The 19,818-nt window shown below is 42.1% G+C and overlaps 1 protein-coding gene across 2 annotated transcripts in view; it reads left to right on the top strand.

The window, feature by feature from the left end:
- The window catches only part of MTMR8 (myotubularin related protein 8), a 483,391-nt gene that overhangs the window by 156,420 nt on the left and 307,153 nt on the right, over positions 1 to 19,818 (top strand). For both annotated transcript variants that reach the window (XM_085608281.1, XM_085608282.1), the window contains exon 4: positions 17,878 to 18,035. In XM_085608281.1, the coding sequence (XP_085464407.1) occupies positions 17,878 to 18,035 (158 nt within the window). The remainder of the gene's footprint in view (positions 1 to 17,877; positions 18,036 to 19,818) is intronic.

Below are 19,818 nucleotides of genomic sequence, written 5' to 3'. Positions count from 1 at the left end.
CTCTAACAGTTCAGAATGCAAAAGTATGCCCCAGCCAGACCATTGCATTTCATCAACTTCAACTTCCTCCAAACTCCCAAATCCAATTGCAGTTCACATGAGACAGATACTTCTCAGTTGTAAGGCCCCTCCTGTGGAATAGCCTTCTCATTCATGCATGGCAATCAGCCAATGACACTCAATGGACCTGCCTGACAAGTCAGTATGTGAGCCTGTTTTATGGCAAGGTGGGCTGGTTTTATTGTTAATTTCCCTGATATTACTGCAAGATTGGCTGCAGCGAACACAAATGCATGCAGTCTCCCATATCTTGCAAAGTATCCATATAGCGTGATTTTGCAAGTTCAACACTGGTCTGATTTGCAAGAGTGGGGGTCACTTTTCAGCTGACTGGTTTGGTAGTAGGGGACACTTATTTTGGTGCACAGACCAATTTTTCGTTCCCGTCGAAACCTGGCTCAGGACCACAACTACTACAAACCCTGCATTGTGTAAACCATTTCCCACCAATCAAACTCTGCTAACAAAGCCACAGCCCACCATTCCCAGCAAACGCCATCTTTTGACCTGCTTCTAGTAAATTGGACAAAGCCAAGCATTGCTTTAAAGCACTCCCCGGGTTGCCCTCTACCTCGGATCATGGTGGACCCTAGTTCCAAATCCTCTTCTTCCATCTGAACAGCACCATGCACCTGCAGGGTAATGCTGCCTCTTGTCAATCTACAGTTTGAACATATCTCTGGGCATCAAAACCTAACCCCCCAGCTTCCAACATTAATACCCTTCTTGCAAACTTCACTACATTCCGAGAAACCTATGCAAACTTTCATGGACACATGAATGCACATAAGTATATAACTAAATTATAAGCAGCCTTGTACTCCACGTAACTCGACGTCAACCAACATTAATTGACTAGAAAAAAATGGAAGAAAAGCTTGCCTACCAATTAACTCGCTCTACTAAAATCTACACATTCGCATCAATACCATCAAAGATGCAGCAAACAAAAGTGGAATGCCCTTCAAGACAATTAATCACTTCACCAAACCCTTACCAGACAGATAAATACCATGTTCAACAGAGAAGTGCAATGCTATCATCCTCTTCTTCATGGAAAAAGGTATAAAGAATTGCCAGCACGTGGACTATACTTCAAATTAATGGCTTGGAAAGTCCCCTTCCCCTCTCTATGCACTGCAGCCCACCCTAAAACCATAGAAATAATCTCTGCCTATACTCTGTTTTTGGCCTTTCATATTTTGCCGTTACCTCTGGCTAGGTTTGGGCTACATACATACATACATACATACATACATACATACATATATATGTATATATATATATATATTCACTGAAAAAACCATAGCTTTCACACACGTTATAGTTAGGAATTAGCATTTAAAAAACCTTGCAAATTCACTTAAAAAACCATAGGTTTCACACATGTTATAGTTAGCTGGACATTTCACTCGTGAAAAACCATTGAAATTCCCCCGTTATAGTTAGTGCAGGCAACTATAACTCACGCGACCGCAATACTCTGCTGATGACGTCAGATATTACATCACTGTATTTAGACACTTATTTACCCATGTCTTCTTCCATTAATCTTTAGCTATACATATATTACAAATATTTATTTTTCAGAAAGACACATTTGTCATCAGTGATGTAATATCTGACGTCATCAGCAGAGGATTGCGGTCGCGTGAGTTATAGTTGCCTGCACTAACTATAACGGGGGAATTTCAATGGTTTTTCACAAGTGAAATGTCCAGCTAACTATAACATGTGTGAAACCTATGGTTTTTTAAGTGAATTTGCAAGGTTTTTTAAATTCTAATTCCTAACTATAACGTGTGTGAAACCTATGGCTTTTTCAGTGAATTTGTACGGTTTTTTAAATGCTAAGTTATGTTTTTTGGTTTTTTTTAAGGTTTTTCACCGTGCGCGTACCATACGCGCACAGTGCGCTTCGCGCACCGTGCGCGCGCTGTGGGCGCGCAGTGCGCTTCGCGCACTGCGCTCCGACGTTACGCAGTTCGCGGAATTTTTCCGTTTCTACCGTACACGCATGCTACGTGTACTCCGTGATTTTTCGCAAAAAAATTAAGGACATTTTGGCCCTTGGGGGTCCTTCTGGGACCCCCTGACAAAGGCTAGGGGGTCAGGAACTATCCACCATGCCCCCTTTTCACGTTCTCCACCTTTGTTTTTCACCCCCTCAGACTGCGAGAGACAAAATGGCGGCCGACACTTCCTGGTTTCGACCGATTCGAATGTTTACTAAGATCTAACAACCAATCAGAATCGCGCTCGCACACGGCAGCGTGCGTGTACGGTAAGTTTTACCGTACGCGCACGGTGCGCGCTTATAGATATATATATTGATTTCGATGCTATTTTCTCAGGAAATACTGAACATATTTACAACAGACCTGCAAAAGGCACATCCCTGACCCGAGGACTACCTCTCTGCCAAATTTTAAGTAATTCTGTTCAGCCGTTCGGACTGTAGCTTGGACTAAAGGTCCTATGGAAAAATGCATGGGGAAAACGCGTTTTGGGACCCCCCCTTTTTCTCAGCCCCCGCTTGACGAATCCACCCGAGACTTTCAGGGAAGGAGCGGAGCGGAGCGCCCCACCTATTTTGAAAATTTTGCAAGGATTCGTCAATCGGCGCCAAAGTTATCCCAAATAGAATGTTGCGGATTTCCTATGGAAACACGGTCCTAACTATAACTATCTACTGGCGACCGCCAGTAGATAATATATATATATATATATATATATATGTAAATATATATATATATATATATATATATATATATATATATATATATATATATATATATATATATATATATATATACAAACATACATACATACAAGGCTTTCAGTGTGATGGAAAAACTGGGGTCTCTCTCAAAGGGGCGTGGTCAATGCAATTAAAGGCGTGCCTTAAAAACACGCAAGCTAAAAATCTGTGTTTAGCACAGTGTGCTGCCCGACTTGTATTTTGCTGTTCCTGTCATTGCATCCAGATATATGATACAACAAGTCACATCATACCTAAAAGTCAGGACTATTGGCTTTGTCAGTGGTTGCTAATTGCACAAGATAAATTAGCAGCAACTATGGTGTGTATATAATATTGAAAACATTTCCACTTTAAGCCCTGGTGACACCACGACAATGTTGCTGCTCCTGAGTTTCAAAAAGAGAAGGGAAATCCAGAGAGAAAATGACTCTCTTTAAAGGATTTCCCTTCCTCTACAACACTGAACACAAGCACATCGATGTGCCTGCTGTCACTGCAGTCAGGGAAAAAATTGGACCGCATGTGCCAGGGCACAATACAGAGCCCGATAGGGCCGGTTCTCAGACCCGGTGAGACCCGGGCCACTTAAAGCCTTGCATACATACATACATGTATACACACATAGACACATACATACAAATACATACATGCATAGATACATACAAACATACATACAGCTATCAAGTTATTCTTCATTCAGCACTTGACCCATCTGCTTTTCTCATTGTGGTGCTGGTAGTGCTATATCTCAGGGTAAAAAGAAAACTACAAGTATCAGAATGCAAAAAATAAAACAATGAATACAATGCTGAGAACCAATGCCAACACCACATAATAAAAAAATAGTTATAGACATTGGACCTATAAAATTGATAATACGGAAAAAGCACACACTAGTTCACGTTTCAAAAATTCCCTCTCGCTAATACCTATAGACAATGTATTATTCTAAATGAGATTCGAAATTAAATTTATTACATTTACTAGGAGTGTGAATATAGTTTAGCGATTTGAATTTCATAGTATTCTTAAAAGCACCTTAGAGTTACTACTGGATTTTCACAATCGATTCCCTAGTCAAAATATCAAGGCTCCAATGCACGCTTTTAAGAACGAGGAAATGAAAGTTCCCGTGCCCCTGTCCCTGCCCTTTCTGCTGACTAGAGAACACAGAATGTGTATGAATCCTGACTGAGGAGGACAGGCGCGTTAATCTGATGTACTCTGTTGCTAAACTCGCCCTCCTTCCGAAGTGCCCATCCTTTGTGGAACCCTCCCCCACAGTCAGACAGAAGAGGCTCTCTCCCCTGCATCAACCTGTCTTTGTTGTCATGACTATGGCCGTGAATCAGGTGTGAATGGGCGCTCTCCCAGGTTCAGCATAACAAAGGGCTGAGAGCTCGAAGCTCTCAGCTTCATTCTGACCTGGCCATTTCACACCCTGAGCCAGGGCGTGCACAGCAGCAAGACATCCCGGGGCACCTTGCATCCCAGATTGTAGTCGTGTGGGAGGGGATTCAATGGGCTCAACATAAACACCCAAGCTGAAAAAGGAACTTTACACGCATCTCTGCCTTTTCAAACTTTCATTGAGGGAACGGAAGGCAGCTGTCCAACAAAAGGTTATCAAGTGCATCTTCTTACATATGCTAAGACTATTTTCTCTCTCATGACAAAAAATATATTTCTCAGGCTAGGCTAATTGTAAAATACTTGAGGACCCTAATCAATTGTGACAGGAATGTTGAGATTGCTATTTTGTTTTGCTTCTGGAAACATGGGTTCTATTCCGGAGTTCTGCACAAGGCAAAACGATTTTTCAGTTTTGCGCAGTTCCTTTATCTCCCTTCTTAACTGTTCTGCTACTCTCAGTCCCTATCACATCATGCTTTCTATAATAAAACGTTACTGATAATGCAGACATATTTTCTGCAAACAGCATCTCGTTTTAAAATAAACTAATACAATAAAATCATTCTTTATACACCTTAAAACTATTCGTTGAATTATATGTCAGAGGTTCAGCAAATGCAAAACATTACATGGCAACAGGATAAGGGGAGAGGAAAGTATACGGAGATTGGAGTTAGAGATCTCGGTATTGGCTCAACATCTTTTGATTCTGGGCAAATAACCTAATCTTCCCGTGCCTGAAAAGTGAACGTGACCTTGTGTAATGTAATTGGGGCTCAAATAAACCACTTTAATACCTTTGAGTATAGATTGTGCTCTATGCAACTACAAATTTAAATAAAAGCAACAGAACTTCATTTCGCTGATTAGTTCAATTCAAACCCTGGAAAAAAAAAACATGAGGAGTCATGGCAAGGAGATGATGGAAGGTTGAAATGGAGAGACATATGTGGGAAGACAAAGACAATACAAACCAAGCATTGGCAAAGTCAATGGATCTCGCCTATGCAAGAGTCATTGGTTTTGCCAATGTGTTTTAACCATGTTGTACACCAGCGTGGCTACTGTTCAGCATGGCTAAAAGTTAGTGATGTAGAGGAGAGCAGAGTGAAGTGTCAGAGTCGAATGGTGAAGAGTGGAGAAGAGTTTTGTGACATAGAGTGTCCTGAATTGGAGCGGCGGAGTGGAGTCACATAGATTCTCGTTCACTGGAGGATTGTAGCGTAGAGTGAGCTGGTGTGGAATGCATTGGCATAGAGTGTTGCAGAGTACAGCGGCATAGAGTGCAGTGGCATAGAGTACAGAGGCATGGAATTCAGCAGCATTCAAAACAGTGTTGTATAATGAAGTGGCATAGATTAGAGTGTTGAACAGTAGAGTGCAGTAGTGCAGGGTGAAGTGGTGCAGAGTAGAGTGGTGTAGAGTGCAGTGGTGCAGGTTAGAATAGAGTCGCAGAGCGTAGTGGCATAGAGTGGTGCAGAATAGAGTGGCATAGAGTGGCGCACAATAGAAGACAGGGCTGTAGTGTGCAGTGGCATAGAGTGAAGTGCTGCAGAGTGCAGTAGCGTAGAGTGGAGTAGAATGGAGTGGCCGGGTCTGGTGACTTAGTGGACTGATGCGTCTACTGTAGGGGCCTGTGTTTGACAACATGGTCACAGGTTCAAATAATGGTTTAGAGTGCAGTGGCATAGAGTGCAGTGGCATAGAGCGGAAAGGCGCAGAGTGGAATAAAATTACATAGATTGCAGTGGCATAGAGTGCAGTGGCATAGAGTAGATTGTTTCAGAGTAGAGTGAAGTGACAGAGTGGAGTGGTGCAGGGTAGAGTGTCAGAGTGCAGTGGTGTAGAGTGGCATAGAGTAGAATGGCAACGGGTACAATCGGGCAGAGTAGAGTGCATTGGCATAGAGTGCAGTTGTTTCGAGTAGAGTGACAGAGTGCAGTGGCGCCAAGTGGATAGAGTGATATAGAGTGCAGTGGCATAGAGTAAAGTGACATAAACTAGATTGTTTCAGAGTAAAGTGAAGTGCCATATAGTGTAGTGGCACAGAGTGACGTTGAGTGGCATAGAGTGCAGTTGAATATAGTGCAGTGGCGTGGAGTAAAGTGTTTCAGAGCAGAGTGAAGTGTAGAGTGGAGTTGTTTAGGTAGAGTGCAGTGGCATAGAGTGCGACAGCATAGAATTCAGCGGCGTGCAATGCAGTGTCATAGGATGCAGTGGCGTAGATTAGAGTGGTGCATAGTAGAGCAGTGGTGCGGAGTGGAGTGTGCTGAGTAGAGTGGCATAGAGTGCAGTGGCATAGAATGCAGTGGTGAAGATAGAGTGGCAGAGAGTGCAGTCGCATAGAGTGGTGCAGAGTGGAATGGTGCAGAGTGCAGTGGCATAGAGTGGAGTGATGCAGATTGCTGTCATGCAAAGTAAAGTGTCATAGAGTTCATTGGTATAGAGTGCAGTAGTGCAGAGCAGAGTGTCGTAGGGCCGGATTCACAGAACTAACTTAAGACAAAATCCTAAGCTTACTACCATTTTCGTATTCACAGAAGGTACTTACTCATTTTGGTATTCACAGAAGACACTTACTCACTTCGGTATTCACAGAAGTTAGGAGTCCTAACTTTAGGACTCCTAAATGCCTTCTGTGAATACCGAAAGCCTTAAAATTAGGATTTTTCTCAGTTTAGGAGTCCTAAAGTTAGGACTCCTAACTTTACTACTACTAAACTGAGAAAAATCCTAATTTTAAGGCTTTCGGTATTCACAGAAGGCATTTAGGAGTCCTAAAGTTAGGAGTCCTAACTTCTGTGAATACCAAAATGAGTAAGTGCCTTCTGTGAATACCAAAATGAGTAAGTGCCTTCTGTGAATACCGAAATGGTAGTAAGTTTAGGATTTTGTCTTAAGTTAGTTCGGTGAATCGGGCCCGTAGAGTGCAGTGGTGTAGTGTGGTGTAGAGTGCATTGGTGTAAAGTACAGTGGCATGGAGTACAGTGGTGCAGAGTGGAGTGCATTGGCATAGAGTGCATTGGCATATAGTGCAGTGGTGTAGAGTGCAATGGGTTTGGGTAGAGTGGCATGGAGTGGAGTAGCATAATAGAGTGCAGTGGCATAGAATAGATTGTTTCCGAGTAAAGAGAAGTTGCGTAGAGTGGAGTGGTGCAGGGTAAAGTGCAGCAGCGTAGAGTGGAGTGGAGTGGATTGGTGTAGAATGAATAGGGCAAAGAGTTGAGTGTTACAGAGTAAAATGCATTGGCATGAAGTCTATTAGCATTATGTGCAGTGGTGCAGAGTGGTGTAGAGTGGAGTGGCATAGAGTGGAGTTGTTCAGAGTAGATTGGCGTGAGCTAGATTGGAGTGATGTAGAGGGCAGTGGTGAAGAGTGCAGTGGTGTAGAGCAGAGTGGCATACAGTTCATTTGTACAGAGTGGAGTGCTGCAGAATAGAGTAGAGAAGCGTAGAGTGAAGTGGCATAGAGTGTAGTTGGGTGGAGTGCAGTGGCATACATTGATGGGGTGCAGAGTGGAGTAGAGTGCAGTGGCATGGAGTGGTGTAAAGTGGAGTGGTGCAGAGTAGAGTGCATTGAAATGGAATGGTGAAGAGCAGAGTGGAGTATGCATGGTATGGTAGGACACTGCCATTACAGACAACACATTTTTTATTGAAATGTCCATTACATTTGCACAGACATTCCATTTTACAAATAAAGCTATACAGTACACAAACAATATTGTGTGAAAATTCCATCACCTAGTGCATTGATTTGTTTTGATCATATTAAAGAATTTGTTTTCAAAACACTTCAGAGTTAACAAAAAATGTGTTTCTCCTGTATGTTGCTATTTTACAATATTCAGAAATACTTGCACAGTTATTTTAAATGTTGTATGCTAGAAAAAAACCTTTCTTACATCTAGTATCCAGCAAGAGTGTCACATAATTCCTCTCACTTTTATGTCGGAAAAAGAAATGTAAACACCAAGCTCCCTCAGAAGACAAAGCCTGACATTTGACCTCTGTCTTTGAACACAGAGCAAATGTGACAAGATACGACAAGATGTGCCGTAAGTTTCCCTAGACATTCTCTGATGACATTTTATTCAGGAGATGTTCATTCGCAATTGTTTGATTTGCCTTTTGATGAGCAAAGATTGTTCAGCAAGTTTAGACTCTCATCTCCTATCTTTTTGGTACCTGGACATCCCTATAATTAGACAGCTTTCTTTGTGGGGGCCTAGCATCTCTATAATCACACACTATCTCTGGAGGGATCTGGGCATCCCTATAATCCCATACTATCTCTGTGAGACCTGGGCATCAATATAATCACACACTATCTTTGTGGGGACTTGAACATGGCTATTATCATGCACTAATTCTATACTCGCACACATTCGCTTTGGCAACCGTGGTAATACTATAGTCACACACCATCTCTTTGGGGACTTGAGCATTCCTGTAACTACATACAAGCTCTGTTTTGGCTTGAGCATCATCAGCTTCTCATTCTCTGTATGGGGCTTTGTGAATAGTGATAAGTATTAAAGTTAGACTTTTGGTCTAAGTTTACATTGTTGAAACTGAAAAGTAGAAAAGTTAGATTTTTTGTCTAAGTTTACCATTGTGAATCGGGCCCTATTTTAATGAGGACTTAAACACAATCATCTTCATGCACTATATCTGTGGGGAATTAAACATCGCTTTAATAGCACTCTATCTTTGTGGTGGCTTGAAAAAAACTATAATAAAGCACTATCTTTGTGGGGACTTGAACATCACTATAAAAACATATCATCTCTGTGGGGACTTGAGCATTCCTGTAATTAAACGCAAGCTCTGTTTTGACTTGAAGCACCAGGGGGTGCCATGAGGCACAGGGTTAAGACTGATATGCATATAACTGGTCTGAAATGGGGTGGCAAAGGGAACTAAAGAACTATGATGGATTCAACTCAGATCTGTGACTGGGGGTGAGTGACTGAAAAGTTTCAGCACTCGGTCCATAATTTCTTGTTTTTGCTTTGTTCACCCTAATTTGGCAGGGTATGCCCAGACGTGGGTCCCTTGCTCACTGTGCCACAGGATTCGAGCTAGCCTGGCTGATGAGGTGTTACCCGAAATTGGTCCCAGGATGCTTGTTTCCGGTCCAGGGAAGACCTGGCCTGGAAGTTCTGGCTGGAATGTTCCCATGAGGCACAGTGTCAAGACTGATTTGCGTATAGTGGGTCTGAACTGGGGTGGTGAAGTGAGCTAAAGAACAATGATGGATTCAACCCAGATCTGTGACTGGGGGTGAGTGACTGAAAAGTTTCAGCACTCCGTCCATCATCTCCTTGTGTTTGCTTCGACTTGAACATCATCAGCTTTACATTCACTGAATGGGGCTTTGTGAATATTGAAAAGTAGTAAAGTTAGACTTTTGGTCTAAATTTACCTTTGTGAATACTGAAAAAAGTAGTAAAGTTAGACTTTTTGTCGAAGTTTACCTTTGTGAATCAGGCCCTAATATAATGAGCACTTAAACACAACCACCTTCATGCACTATCTCTGTGGGGACTTAAACATCGCTATAATAACACAACATCTTTGTAGGGACTTGAACAACACTGTAATAACACACTATCTTTGCGGGGACTTCAACATCACTATAATAACACACCATCTCTGTGGGGACTTGATCATCACTATGATAACACACTATCTCTGTGGGGACTTGAACACCGCTATGATAACACACTATCTTTGTGGGGACATCATTGTTTTCACACTCTTTATAATGGGATTTAAGCTTTGAATGTACACTATTTCTATGGAGACTTAAACAAAATCTTCACCCACTATCTCTGTGGGGACCTGAACATCTATTTTGGCAAAAATGTAAGCAGTTAATCAAGCTTTGGGTTCCACTTGACCATATTCCTTGGTTCCATATGTTAATTTCTTTATGTGTTAGTTCCCTTATCTCCTCAGATTTAAAGAACTAATAAATAGGTTAAATACAGCTTAAGTCTCTTTCTTTAACCATGATATGATATTTTCTGGCACATTAACATAATCTGTCTTTAATGTATACCCCTAGTACAGCAATTCACTTATGAAGAGATTATGATGTTGTTTGTGTACATTGTTGATAAATAAACATTTAGCCATGTGCCTTCGACTGAATTCAATCACAAATAGTGTTACGGACTAGGTCCCCACAAGGATGGTAGCACTTGTTCAAGTCCCCACAAGGATGGTGCTGTGCGTACGATTAAATAACAATATATTTGCAAATTTGAAGCAGGATCCTGTATCATGAATTTTTTCTTAACATTTTTCTGTTATTTGTCTGTTGTAAAAACATTCAGAAAGGTTAGTCCCCACAAGGCAGGTGTTCACACATAGTCCCCACAAGGATGGTAACACGTGTATGTGTGTGTGTGTGTGTGTGTGTGTGTGTGTGTGTGTGTGTGTTTGTGTGTGTGTGTGTTTGTGTGTGTGTTTGTGTGTGTGTTTGTGTGTGTGTTAGTGTGTTACCTACTGGCGGTCGCCAGTAGGTAGTTATAGTTAGGACCCCTTTTCCATAGGAAATCCGCAACATTCTATTTTGAATAACTTTGGCGCCGGTCGATGAATCCTCGCGAATTTCTCAAAATAGGTGGGGCGCTACGCTCCGCTCCTACCCTGAAAGTCTCGGGGGGGATACGTCAAGCGGGGGCTGAGATAAAAGGGGGGTCCCAAAACGCGTTTTTCCCATGCATTTTTCCATAGGACCTTTAGAACGAGCTACAGCCCGAACGGCTGAACAGAATTACTAGAAATTTGGCAGAGAGGTAGTCCCTATGTCAAGGAAGTGCCTTTTGTAGGTTTGGTGTAAATCTGTTCAGTAGATTCTGAGAAAATAGCCTTTAAATCAATATATATATCTGAGCCCGCTTACCGTACGCTTACCGTACGCTTACGGTACGCGTACGGTGGCGAGCGCGATTCTGATTGGCTGTTAGATCTTAGTAAACATTCGATTCGGCCGAAACCAGGAAGCGGCGGCCGCCATTTTGTGTGTTTCACTCAGAAAAAAAAGAGTGAAAACAAGAAAAGGGGGCAATGAGGAGAGTTACAGACCCCCTTACATTTGTGAGGGGGTCAAAGAAGGACTGTAAAGTACAAAGAAAACATTTATTGATTTTAAAAAAAATCACGGGGTACGCGTACGGTAAGCTTACGGTAAGCGTACGGTAGAAAAAAAAATAAAAAAATAAATGAAATTCAGATTTAAGTGTTTAGATATTAGGGGGCTCTAAAAAGAGCGGTTGTGTTTATGAAATGATTTTTTAGTGGTACCTTCAAGTAAGTACCGATGCAGAGTCTAAGGTTCAAGAGGAAGACTCTGTTCCCTTCATCATTGAAGTGCACACCATCTCCTCTATAAATGTCTTGCATGTCATAACGCAAGTTGTTGTGGTAAATGGCACCCATACCATAGTCACGGAGGAAAGCAGAAACAGATTTGTTGACGTGCTTTCTTGCTTTGTCATCGCACCGCGTGCCCACCGTGCGTGCACGGCACTAACTGCGTAAAGTGGGCGCGCGGTGCGCGAAGCGCACCGCGTGCTCACTGTGCGCGCACGGTGCGCGAAGCGCACCGTGCGCGCACGGAACGAACTGCGTTAAGTGGGCGCGCACGCCACGAATGGCGTAAAGTAACTTAGCATTTAAAAAACCGTACAAATTCACTGAAAAAACCATAGGTTTCACACACGTTATAGTTAGGAATTAGCATTTAAAAAACCTTGCAAATTCACTGAAAAAACCATAGGTTTCACACGTTATAGTTAGCGGAAATTTTACTGATAAAAAAACCAATGAAATTCCCCCGTTATAGTTAGTGCAGGCAACTATAACTCACGCGACCGCAATCTTCTGCTGATGAAATATGTGTCTTTATGAAAAAAAAATATTTGTAATATATGTATAGCTAAAAATGTATGGAAGAAGACATGGGCAAATAAGTGTCTAAATACAGTATTAGCATCAGCAGAGGATTGCGGTCGCGTGAGTTATAGTTGCCTGCACTAACTATAACGGGGGAATTTCATTGGTTTTTTATCAGTAAAATTTCCGCTAACTATAACATGTGTGAAACCTATGGTTTTTTCAGTGAATATATATATATATATATATATATATATATATATATATATATATATATATATATATATATTACCTACTGGCGGTCGCCAGTAGGTAGTTATAGTTAGGACCCTGTTTCCATAGGAAATCCGCAACATTCTATTTTGAATAACTTTGGCGCCGGTCGACGAATCCTCGCGAATTTCTCAAAATAGGTGGGGCGCTACGCTCCGCTCCTACCCTGAAAGTCTCGGGGGGATTCGTCAAGCGGGGGCTGAGATAAAAGGGGGGTCCCAAAACGCGTTTTTCCCATGCATTTTTCCATTGGACCTTTAGACAGGGCTACAGCCCGAACGGCTGAACAGAATTACTAGAAATTTGGCAGAGAGGTAGTCCTCAGGTCAAGGAAGTGCCTTTTGTAGGTTTGGTGTAAATCTGTTCAGTAGATTCTGAGAAAATAGCCTTTAAATCAATATATATATCTGAGCCAGCTTACGGTACGCTTACCGTAAGCTTACCGTACGCGTACGGTGGCGTGCTCGAGCGCGATTCTGATTGGCTGTTAGATCTTAGTAAACATTCGAATCGGCCGAAACCAGGAAGCGGCGGCCGCCATTTTGTGTATTTCACTCCGGTAAAAAAAGAGTGATATCTTGAAAAGGGGGCAAGGGAGAGAGTTACAGACCCCCTAACATTTGTAAGGGGGTCAAAGAAGGACAGAAAAGTACAAAGAAAACATTTATTGATTTTTAAAAAAAATCACGGGGTACGCGTACGGTAAGCTTACGGTAAGCGTACGGTAAAAAAAAAATACAAAAAAGAAATGAAATTCAGATTTAAGTGTTTAGATATTAGGGGGCTCTAAAAAGAGCCGTTCTGTTTATTAAGTGATTTTTTTGTGGTACCTACAAGTAAGTACCGATGCAGAGTCTAAGGTTCAAGAGGAAGACTCTGTTCCCTTCATCATTGAAGCATATCTGAGCCAGCTTACGGTACGCTTACCGTACGCGTACGGTGACGTGCGCGAGCGCGATTCTGATTGGCTGTTAGATCTTAGTAAACATTCGAATCGGTCTAAACCAGGAAGCGGCGGCCGCCATTTTCTCTCTCGCACTTTGAAAGGGGGTTGAAAAACAAAGGGCAAAAACATGTAAAGGGGCTGTTTAGACAGCTCCCAAGCACCTAGCCATGTTGAGGGAGTCCCCAACGATCCCCCAAGGCAAAAAAGGGAATTTTAATTTTTTTGAAAATTTCGCCGATAACGCTTACCGTACGCGTACAGTAAAAAATATTAAAAAAAAAAAATTATCCCCACCCCGTGAGCAAATGGTCCCCGAAGGGGTCCATTTGTGCATGGCATTATACCTCAAAGAGAAAATAATATATTACCTGTCCCAACGATGCTCATCATAAGTCCTCCATGTGCGCACGGTGCGCGAAGCGCATCGTGCGTTCATGGCCCATCTAGCGTAACGTGGGCACCGCGTGCTCACTGTGCGCGCACGGTGCGCGAAGCGCACCATGCGCGCACGGAACAAACTGCGTTAAGTGGGCGCGCACGCCACAAATGGCGTAAAGTAACTTAGCATTTAAAAAACCGTACAAATTCACTGAAAAAACCATAGGTTTCACATACGTTATAGTTAGGAATTAGCATTTAAAAAACCTTGCAAATTCACTGAAAAAACCATAGGTTTCACACAAGTTATAGTTAGCTGGACATTTCACTCGTAAAAAACCAATGAAATTCCCCCGTTATAGTTAGTGCAGGCAACTATAACTCACGCGACCGCAATCCTCTGCTGATGACATATGTGTCTTTATGAAAAAAAAATATTTGTAATATATGTATAGCTAAAATTTAATGGAAGAAGACATGGGCAAATAAGTGTCTAAATACAGTATTAGCATCAGCAGAGGATTGCGGTCGCGTGAGTTATAGTTGCTTGCACTAACTATAACGGGGGAATTTCATTGGTTTTTTACGAGTGAAATGTCCAGCTAACTATAACTTGTGTGAAACCTATGGTTTTTTCAGTGAATATATATATATATATATATATATATATATATATATATATATATAGTATATGTACATATATGCATATGTACATATGCATGTATATACGTGTGTTTGTTTGTTTCCAGCAACTTGTGGTCCAGAGAAAAGCTCTTGAAAATGTGACACTACACAGGAAGTGGTCCTTTTCGTGATAGTAATGTACCAGAAGACAAAGGACAAGTGCCAATATATTGCGGAGTAGGCTGCCAGAATTTGCAATGGTGGGCAATATCTCTTGTATAATAAGAAGACACTCAATGCAGATTGTTTGCCACAAGTTAGTAAATCCCATAGAAGGCCCACGCTTGAGGCAGGTTTGTCTAGAGACTCACATACCATAACCTCAACACACCCCCACCCTATCCCTATCTACTATAACCTTAAACAAAGCTGGGGCATATTATCGGTGCCTATCGGGAGGTAGGCTGATAGAGCTGCGTAGACAGGCCGGCAAAACAATGAGATGCTACACACATGTAAGAGATTGACTGACACTCTTGTGCGGATAGCAAATATACCTTCATAGCAGTTTACATCAGACGTAAAAATTGAACTCGCCAGCCACCCCGGTAACCTAGTCATGGGTCGCACCTTATTTATTTATTTATTTATTTAAAGGTTTTATATAGCGCGAACAAGACCCTTGCGGCTATCAGAGCGCTTTACATGTCATATGTTGGAAACAAGTATAAGCATAGAAAAATACAATTGTAGGTGATTCAGAAATAGGGTGCTCCATAATACAAAATAGTAATTAAATACGGTGCTCACTAATATCTACTAGTGGTTAACGTACAGTAGTAGGTAAGTAGTTCACGTGAATTTCGCCATGAGAATCACTTTCACTTCTTTTTTGAAGGAAGCCGTGGAAGGGTTCAGTCTTTTTTTCTGTAGGCAAGGCATTCCAGATCCTGGGAGCCGTTCCTGAGAAGGACCGGTTGTATGTTTTTTTCTTGGCAAAACGTTGTGGTTTCAGCAGAAAATTCTTGGAACTTCTGGAGGCTCTATTACCAGCCGAGAGTACCAATTTCTGAGATAGATAGCTCGGGGAATTGTAGTGTAGTCCCTTGTGTGTCATACATGCGATTTTCAGCTGAATTCTAGCTTCAAACGGTAGCCAGTTGAGGGCTCTAAGGTCTGGAGAGATGCGAGAGGTTCTCTTTGAGCCTGTGATGAATCTCGCAGCTGAGTTGACCACGGCTCTTAGCGGGGCTGTCGTCGCCCTGGGGAGGCTGATTAGGGTTACAGCCCCATATTCCACTCTTGGGATTACTAGAGCTTGAACTGCTTGTTTGAAGTCATTAGCTGGCAGGAAGAGTTTTAGTTTTCGCAGGGTGTTCATGTGGATATTTGCTCCTTTTGTGGAGGCGCTGATATGCTTCTGCATCTTTACGTTTTTGTCCAGTGTAACACCTAGCGATTTTGCTGATTCCACAATGAGAGGTTGCCCTTTGAGTGCAGTTAGGTGCTTCATCCATTCCAGGATGGTGGATGATTTGTTGGGGGCGGCAATTAGGAGGAACTCTGTTTTGAGGGCGTAGTTTCAAATGGTTTTCAGCCAACCATGTTTGCGTTTTTTGTAGCGTTGTGTTGAGAGACTTGATGTCCTCAAGTGAATGGATCTTGATGTAGAGTTGGGTGTCGTCTGCATATATATGGAAATGTATCCCGGAGAGACTAAGACGTTCGGTGAGTGGTACCATGAAAAGGTTGAAAAGCGTAGGGGAAAGGGAAGAGCCTTGCGGTACTCCTAACGTGACTGGCACGGGGTTGGACAAGGATTGATTGACCTTGAATCTTTGAGATCTATTTTGGAGGAAAGAGGTAAACCAGGTGAGCACAGATCCAGATATTCCTTTCTGTGTTTCAGAAGTTCTAGGAAGTTGTCGTGTTTAACGGTGTCAAATGCCGATGACAGATCAAGTAAGATTAATAAACAGGCTTCGTTTTGGTCCAGGATTTTTAGAGCGTCGTCAATTATGTGTGTCATGGCTGATTCAGTACTGTGACCAGCACGGAAGCCTGATTGGTATTGGTTAAGCAGGTTGAATTGATGGATGTGGTTGCTAAGCTGGGTGTGAACACATTTCTCCAAGAGCTTAGCTAGAGTGGGGATGTTGTATATTGGGCGATAGTTATTTAAGTCCGCTGGGTCAGCCGTTGGTTTCATTAGGATAGAGGACACCTGCCCTGTTTTCAAGATATCTGGGATGGCTCCTTAAAGGAGGGAGGTATTTATAATCTTGGTCCAGAGAGGTAGTAACAGTGGAATGAAGTCTATTAAGTAGTTAGAGGGGAGTGGGTCTGTAAAGTGGCTGGAGGGGTTCAGGGCAGTTAACGTCTTTATTATTGTATCTTCACTGTATGTGTTGAAGTATGACCAGGTTGCCTTGCTTCAAGGTTGAATTTTGTGGAGCATTTACCTGGGAAACTAGTCAAGTGCAGTGTGGTATTCTTTTGCATGTCCGTAAGGGACAAAAAGTCATTGTGCAAGCCGGTCTTTGTCTGGATTCTGATTTTGTAGTGAAAAAAAAGGCAAATTCCACACAATTGGGTAGAGTGTCAGGGATAGTCTTGGAGTGGTTGGGTGCACTCTTGGTTTGGGCTTTGATCAGATCGAATAGTTTTTTGGGACGGTTCTTGGCTCTGTCTAGTTGATTCCTGAAGAAGTCCGTTTTAGATCTTCTGATCTTTCGGACGTAGGAGTTTCTGGTAGTTCTTAGTAGCTTGAGATGGTCAGCTGAGAGTGCGGATCTCCAACGTCGTTCAAATACTCTACTGCGCGTCTGTATTCATTTAGCCTACCATCATACCAGGGTTTTGAGACTTTTAAGGTGGTTCTTTTCCATTGTAGAGGGGCTGTTGTGTCTAGTAGGCTGTTCATGGAGTGGAAGTAGTGATTGGTCAGACCTTGAACCTCGACTAGGTCTTCCGGGGGACGTAGGATGTTAAGATTAGAGGATGCGAGTAGGTTGGCGCTGACATTTTTCAGATTTCTCTTACAGATCTTTGTTCTCAAAGGTTGTGTCGAAGGTCTTTTCACTGATACCATGACTTGGATTGTAATGATGTGATGGTCAGACCAATCACAGGGGGGGATTGAGACGAGCTGAGTGGCGTCAACCTTGGAGATTACTAAGTCGAGGGTTGCACCTCTGTCGTGTGTGGGACTGTTACAGATTTGGTTAAGAATGTTTTTTTAACTCGCAAGGTTTCTCTGTATAATCTTTTTGCCACTGCTGGGAGCTAATATAGAGTCCTGCTGTAGATGTAATAACTAAGAGAGCGTCCTATTTTTTTTAATCCTACTCTTAATAACTATTGATACAGTATGTTTGTGTTTGACAGTATGTTTGTGTTTGGAGTAGCATTGGCATGCAATTTAATGTATGTATGTGTGTATTGCTTTTGTTGGGAAAAGGCTGGATTAATGCAAATGTTTAAAAAAAAACAAATGTTTACTTTTCTCCAGAAAACCACGAGGACCTGTATGCTTTCTCTTACAATCCGAAATTTTGCCCAGAAGAGAAGGAGGAGGGATGGAAGTTGATCGATGTGAAAGAGGACTTCTCTCGCATGGGCATTCCTAATGAGCACTGGCAAATAACCGATGTTAACAAAGGTTATGAGGTAACTGCAGCAAAGCCAACAGTTCCCTTTCTCAAAATACAGAATCAGGGCAGCAGTAACTAAAGGATTTGACTGTATTTAAGAGTGGAAAGAATGTCATAATGAATACAGACAGAATCAAATATTTCACATTACGCTGGCAATAAGGAATTGCTTTGTAAATTATAATTCCATAGTGCCCATACTGACTACCCTGCATGCACTCTGTTGTACCACTTGCCTTTCCTAGTCTATATCTAGTATAGTGAAATGATCGCGAACTGTTCTGTTTAGTTGCACAGCAGCCAATCACAGTAGTCGGAAAATCTAAAACAATCCTAATTGATTCCGTAATGGCTTATCGGACTGAATAAACGTAAGTTGTTTCAGCCAGTTTGAATTTCTGCCTTTCAACCACTCCTAATTGTCACTTGTGTTCAGGCCATTCTGATTGGTTGTTGGTCACCTATTCAGAATGGCTGCGACACACTAGTTCTTCCAGGACTGCTTTGTGATTTTCTAAATGTATGCAGGTCTTTATTAAAGTGACTGTGAAGTTCCCCTTATTCAATCAGAAAGTTTCAATGTACATATAGTCATTTAAAGAATTTAAGGATTTATTTTTTAGTTGAGTTACACAAAGGGGAGTATTACAATGAGTTGACACAGAGTCAAGCTATATCTTCTTGTAGGTCGAATGACTAAACCATAGGAAGGTTCAGTGAAGCAATAACAAATTGTATTCCAGAGTTAAAAGGAAAATTGTTTTGGATGCTATTACTAGGTATCGCTTGTAGAGCTTTAGCCTATTTCAGGCCAAGAAGTTCTTCATAATTTATTTGCTTCAATCTGTGTCCGGCATATGCTGCCACCCACTCTAATATGCTTGGGACGGTGGGATAGCTGTTATATATCGAACTGTATATAATTGCTCCTTTACGAAAGCGCACGATTTAAGATCTCCATATGCCCTCAATTTGCCCTTTCTGGGCTATATATCTACCGGCCGCCTGGTCCCTCTGCTAGATTCATTGATGAACTCCTAGAAATATCCCAAACTTTGGTAGTTTCCTCTCCCAACTTCACCATATTGGGTTATCTTAATCTCCATTTTGATTCCACTATTGACCCCTCCATTAAAAGCCTGTTGGCTGATCTTACGGCCCTTCAGCTAAACTCTCTTGTCCACTCCTCCACTCACATTGCTTGGCATACACTAGACCCTGTTTTCACCAACATTTTAGAAGCTATGGCCGCTCCCCCTGAGCCTATGGGTTGGACCGACCATTTCCTTATCAGATTTATCCTTACGGCGAAAAAAACGCCCACTAAATCTGCTGCTAATCCCTGCTACAAAAGGCCATGGCATAAATTCTCATCTGAGGACCTAATTAAAAATCTGGGAGAGTTTCACCCCCCTGACGAGAACAATGACATTAATACAGCCTATGCCGCTTTTCACGACTGGATCGTTACAGGGCTTGACGCCTTAATTCCGGCTACATGGACCAAAACCCGCAGCTCCCCTACAAATCCATGGTACAATGAGACGCTCAAAACCATGCGGAAGGAATGCAAAAAAGCTGAACGCGGATGGAGAAAAAATTATCTGGATAGCGATAAAGTTCTTTACCTATCAAAACTACGAATGTATCACAAAGCGATTCGCACCACCCGCGCCTCCTTTTATGCAAAGGAAATCAAATTAAGCTCTAATCCCACCAAAACGATCTTTAAACTCGTTCAAAACCTTCAAAATGCTTCCAACCCAGTCTCCTGTATTACTTCTTCGAAACAGTGCGAA

Source organism: Triturus cristatus, chromosome 5_2, assembly GCF_964204655.1.
Source record: "Triturus cristatus chromosome 5_2, aTriCri1.1, whole genome shotgun sequence".
Lineage (NCBI taxonomy): Eukaryota > Metazoa > Chordata > Amphibia > Caudata > Salamandridae > Triturus > Triturus cristatus.
The sequence above is the reverse complement of the archived record's forward strand: the minus strand, read 5'-3'. Positions and strand labels throughout refer to the sequence as shown.